This window comes from Neolamprologus multifasciatus, chromosome 20 (genome assembly GCF_963576455.1).
Source record: "Neolamprologus multifasciatus chromosome 20, fNeoMul1.2, whole genome shotgun sequence".
Classification (NCBI taxonomy): domain Eukaryota; kingdom Metazoa; phylum Chordata; class Actinopteri; order Cichliformes; family Cichlidae; genus Neolamprologus; species Neolamprologus multifasciatus.
This window is the reverse complement of record NC_140458.1, coordinates 29,742,861-29,748,860: the sequence shown is the minus strand read 5'-3', so window position 1 is coordinate 29,748,860 and position 6,000 is coordinate 29,742,861. Positions and strand designations below refer to the sequence as shown.

Here is a 6,000-nt window from a genome sequence, read left to right as displayed (position 1 = left end):
AATTGATGGCGACATTAACGAGCGATTAATTAAAAACAACAACATTAATGATGATGGGACGGAAGATTTTTTTTTTCTTTTTGCATATATTCCTGACAGTTTTTTTTTAATGTTTTATCCTTGTCTGCTTACATTTTTTGTGTTATTATTATTATTTTTCGTTAGCGGTGGTTTGATTTTGATTTTGGTTTGATTCTCTTTGAATTCAGCGACGTGATGACGTAGTATATATCGAGAAGTTGGGGCATAAAATATATCGTGTGCGTTTGCATTCGTCTAAAAAAAATCTATATTTATATTTATTCTAATTTCTATATTATAGAAATATAGAAAGACCTTGTTACAGACAATATATTTTATTTAGAATATAAAATAGAGAAGTGCATCTATTGAGGCTCAAATAAAAACGAAAATGGTTAGGTGCCTTTACTTGTTTGTGCTTTTTTTTGTTTGGCGAAACAGGCCCTGATTCTGTTTTAAATGAACTGACAGCTGAATGCATTTGTTTGTTCCAGGAACCGCTTAACTGAGCGAGCCATTGCCATTGCCAAGAAAATCGAAGAACTACTTGATAAAGTTTATTAAATAATATTTTACGACTATTGCGGCAAAATATGTCGCAAAAAATGTGAATAATTTTGAATAATGTATCTTTCATAAGTTATTGTTGCGTACTGGCCAATATTTTCACACATTATATATATATATATATATATATATATATATATATATATATATATATATATATATATATATATATATATATATATATATATAATTTATTATTATTATTATTATTTGTTTCTTTTTCCAGGTGTTAACAAAAAAAAAGCGCTCCAGTTAAGGCCTCACGCAGAGTGTGTATCTGTACAGTCGCTGCCCTATAACCTCTCCATATTCGTGCTGTCGGTGGTGGTGGCGCAGCGCCCGTCAGTCTGTGACAGCATGTTAACAACGCCGCAAAGGGTCCCAGAGAAACGTCCTGGATTAGCGGTCAGATTTTCTATTTCCCAGAGAAGCACGAGGTCCCGAACCCAATTAATGAATAATAATTACTTAGGCACCTTCTCCGTGAACGCTTCCAGGGACTTCATTAGAGGAAAGGAGGGAGCGGCCTGCTGTGGAGTGCCACTCCAGACTAAGACTTCACCGGGACTTTATAATTGATTGGCTGCTGTAATCTCGGTGAATGTGTCCTTATTGATCTGTGGAAAATGTGTCTTGAGGTGTGTGGATCGTCATCATCCTCTCCCCACAGCACACCCAAAGCAGTGCGCGTGTTTTGTTTGTGAATGCGGAGGCTCCTCTAGTGCCCTGCCACAGCTAGTTACCGTGTTTACTCTCCCATTACATGAACTGTGGCAGAATTACAGTTAGCAAATTTACAATGCTCAGAGCGCTAACAAAAGGGCCCGCTGCGGCTTTTTGATGTCCCCCGACTCGCGTCACCCGTAGGCCGGACCGCGAGGTGCTCCATTTCACATATCTAATGTGCGCTGATGTTATCTCCGCGTAGCGTCTAATCCAGAGACCCCGAGTCTTTTCCACCGCGGATAAAGCTTGGGTTTCAGCGGCCTCTGTGTGTGTGTGTGTGTGTGAGAGAGAGAGGGGGAGAGTGGTAGGCGAGGGTGGGGGTACGGTCGCCGCAGTCCGACCACACCAGTCCACACTGTTGTACACCTCTGTAAGTCTACCCCCACCCCTCCGCCTCCACCTAAGCTCGCACAGCTATTAGGAGTGCGCGCACACCTAAAGATTTATCGCGATAACAGAGTACTTAAAAAATCCAAGGTTTTGGATTAATCTTGGCCAATATTATTACATTATTGAATTAATAAATAGATATAATAATGACCCGTTAGCAGCGTCTTAGCCTACACGTTGGAATTGAGCGTTTTGCTTTTTTTAATAATCAAAATTTCCCAGGCCTGAAAATACATTTCGGCTAATCACCTATGAAGTCAACGCTGTGAGGCCAAAAAAATAAAAAATAAAATACAATAATTTAGAGTTTTTGTAAGAAGGAGCAGGGAAGGCCGTCGCTTTGCTGAGAAATCTCACGGGCATGTCACCCCGCGTTATGTAAAGGCGTCATCGCTTAATCTAAATGAGCTCTCGGAATTTTAACAGAGTTTAAATGTGCCCTTTAACACTGGAGATATAATCAGCACACGCGTGAATAAAGAGGCCTCGGATGCATCTGTAGAGGGTTTATGATGCTGACGAGAAATGCTGGCTTGTAAGCGATACACAGAGGAGGATGTGCGTGGGCGAATTTAAAGATTTTTTCTTTTCTTTAGCAGGTTAAAGGCAAACATAATAAAATCATCATACAAAATAAAACAAAAACTCGGATAATTATAGGCTTTGCATATATTATCGAACTGGATCTCACTGCTGTTTGTGCCTGTTTGTTTGTTGTCACTTTCCGCTGATTATGAATCCCATCTGCTTCTCTTTAGTCTAATTAGAGGGAATAAAACGGAGAGCGACCCGGCACGTGCAGATGACTGAACGCGAGTGCAGCAGCACACCTCTCTTCCGGGGACGGAGCCAGCAGTGCTGCCTTCTTGCGCTCTTTCCAGTGGCAAGACAAAAGAGAGAGAGAGAGAGAGAGAGAGGGGTAGCGGTGGTGGGGGGACGAAGAAAAAAAATGCACGTCACATTTCTGGAAAGCAAATGCTACGAAACGCGAAGTTTCTCCGAGCAGCCGTTCTATGTTTCCCCAAAGCATTTAAAGCTTTAAATGGCGCAGAAAAGTATTCCCCAACGGCCCAGTGTCGGAGAGCAACACTTTTCTTTGCAAGCATAATCACAGTTAATTGCTCTTTAAAAAAAGGAAAAAAAGGTGTTGCACCACGTGAAAGCATTTGTCCAACCCGATGTGCAGGAAATATTGAGAGGTCTGAACTTTTTCGGGAGGCTGGTGGAAATTATTCCGACAAAGTGGAGAAAGTTCTGCTGAATGTCCCTTTTTTGTAGTTTTCCTCTGACTGAAATTGGATGAAGGAGGAGGTATCGACAAAGCCGGGTCGATTAAAACGATGGATTATCGATGGCTTGTCGTCACGCTTCCACAGTTCTGTTGGATACCAAAAGGAATAAACAAAACCTTTGTACACGATTGCTATTCACATAATTTATTATGTGCTTATCGACCCGTTTCTACTATCTGTTGGTCTCTGTTTTGCGTCGCGTGCAAGGCCGTGAGCTTCTCTCTCTCTCTCTTCTCTCTCGCTTTTAAATAAACCCCTCCTGTTTTACCTGAAGATTTTTTTCATAGTATCATAAAGAAAATATATTAACAGGTTACAGGTAACCAGGTGGCCCTCACACACCGTACTTCTCATTCTTCATTTCTGCATTCTGTCAAGCCAGCAACGCAAACCTCCTCGCCTCATGATGCGAGACAAACTCCCTAATATGCACTTAATGTAAGCTAATTACTGCTGATTGTTATTGATTAATGATCACGTCATTCGTTTCACTTCAACCCGTGGGAAAACATCCCACGGCAATTTCTCTCCCAGTATAGACTGTTTGGGGACATGTTCTCGATGCCTTTATTCAGATTACCGCGCACTGTAAGAAGTCAGGATGCAAGGAGACCAAAGAACTGTCACACATCGCCGAATTATTCGCAGTGCTTGTATAGCAGTGTAATCAAGAAATAATAATAATAATACTACTACTACTACTACTAATAATAATAATAATAATGTTAATAATGTTAATAATGTTAATAATAATAATAATAATAATAATAATAATAATATTGTTAATAATAATACTAATAATAATAATAATAATAATAGTAGTAGTAGTAATAATAATAATGCGTATGGATTTGTAAGTAGCATAGCCCATAAAAAATATATCCAGGAATAGATCCCTGCCGCTCTCCCAGCAGACTGCAGTTGCTCCATCGTCACCGATCTTTAATAGGCTCCAACATAGAGCCGCCTTTATTCAGCTAAACTAGACGGAAACCATTCCCATATGACATGTAGGCTAAAGGCCCATGCAGGCACCACATGAATATATCGAGCGGCCTGGCAGCCAAACCGGATCTTGTTGCTTTAAAAAGTCAGAAGATTATTTTTTAAAAAAAAGTTAAATCGGAATAGACGTTTACAGCTTTTACTGCGTCTTTCGTTTTTTTTTCATGAAATGTTTGGACATCAGCAAAAATATTTTGTGCATATGATTCAATGTAATAATAATAATAATAATAATGATAATAATGATAACAACAACAATAATAATACATATGTTAAAACTGTTGTAATAAAACTACACCGTCTAACAAAATGTCTCGTGTAAATTCAGTTTGTTTTCTGAATTGTACATTAACAAGTTAAGAAAATGTTGTGCTGAATGGTTATGTAGCTGTGTTTGAGCAGATTCTTTTGTCGAGAACAGAGATCTAAATTTTACCTTTGAGTCCTTACATCGAACTCCTGTATGCACGTAACGCAAAGACGGTCTTCCTCTGTCTGGAGCAAACAAACAAACAGGTGCAAGGCAAAAGTCACAGCTGCAAAAAGAAAGCCTGCAATCTGGCTACCTGCGTTCAGGTGATCTGCCAAAGCAGTGTGCGTACGGTTGCTGCTAACTGTGGACAGAGAAAGTTATCCAAGAAATAAGCAACACGGCTGTTACAAATGTGAACACAGAAGGAAACAAAAGAAAGAAAGAAAAAAGAAAAAAAAGAAAGAAAGCATGGACGTCTCTCCGGTAGGACTCTGCTGGTGGAGGCGCCGTGCATGCGTCAAACAGCTGCTGGCCGCTGCTTGTCCTGAGGGCAACATGGTTTTACACACACACACACACACACACACACACACACACACACACACACACACACACACACACACACACACACACACACACAATCATAGCTTGTAAGCTTGTAAAGTTGCAACCACAATCGAGCTCGAGCCTTGGACCTGTTTACGTGTGCGTGTGAATTAATGAAGTTAAAAATAACCTCTGCAGCTCCAGCAACACATACTGAGGTATCAGTAGCGGCAACAGCCTAAACATAAAGTTTCTGTAAGTCTTTAAATTAAGAAAGGAAAGTATTTTTTATAGCACAATTTTTCTTTTAAATAAACAGGAACAAAAACAACAAAATAATATATTATGTTAATTATAAATACTGTAATAATGATAAAATGATATTTAAAAATGTAATTCCAGTATTACAATACGACCTTGACCTCACCACCATACCTCACTGCGCTCACCGCTGTGCTGGAGAAAACCAAGCAGTCGCTGTTAAAGGGGGTAAAAATCCAAGAGGGTGCTGGCAGGAGCTGAATGGGGCGGGTGGAGGGGTGAGAAGGGGGGGGGGGTGTAAGGGGATGGTAAGGGGGAGGGAGGGTGGGAAGGTGAGATGGTGAAGAGAGAGCAGGAGGAGGAGGAGGAAGAGGAGGAGGGGAAGAGATAAGTGATCTAAAGGGGAGACGATAGGACAAAAAAAAAAGTGATGATGATGAATACATTGGAAAGTTTTTTGGCCCCGGCGAGGGTGTCAGATTGAATGGCCTGTGCGCATGTGCGAAGGTATCACAACTGACAATGCTGGTGAGATGAAGATAGTGTTGTTGCTGCTTCTGGGCTCACGGAGGACGACGAGAGGAATCTACAAGCCGACAAGATGAGATCCAAGGCGAGGGCGAGAAAACTGGCCAAAAGTAGGTCTTATTTTTTCCCCCATTCTTATCGCTTTAACCCACCGGCTCCAAACTCCCGGCTCCGTAGATGTCCACTGTGTCCTTGTCATTTGCCATATCCTTAAGAGAGGATATGACTACTCTTTGTTCAAAAATAACTTTTCCGCTGTAAATATGTCCCGTTTCGGCCGCTCAGTCTCGTTTCCCTGCGTGTTGCGGTCTTGGCTTCGCTGGTTCCAGTGTCAACAAAAAAGAAAGAAAAGTTTTCATGTGTGATGAGAAACGCCGCTGGTGCTTTAGCTGATTACACTCCGATAAAAGG

General features: G+C 40.8%; 1 protein-coding gene across 1 annotated transcript in view; it reads left to right on the top strand.

The window, feature by feature from the left end:
• Nucleotides 1–5,401: 5,401 nt before the first annotated feature.
• prdm16 (PR domain containing 16) overlaps nt 5,402–6,000 on the top strand; it is a 174,166-nt gene continuing 173,567 nt past the window's right edge. Inside the window, 2 exon segments of the mRNA XM_085147031.1 lie at nt 5,402–5,607; nt 5,610–5,699. Of these exon segments, the coding sequence (XP_085003157.1) occupies nt 5,559–5,607; nt 5,610–5,699 (139 nt within the window). The 5' untranslated portion in view covers nt 5,402–5,558.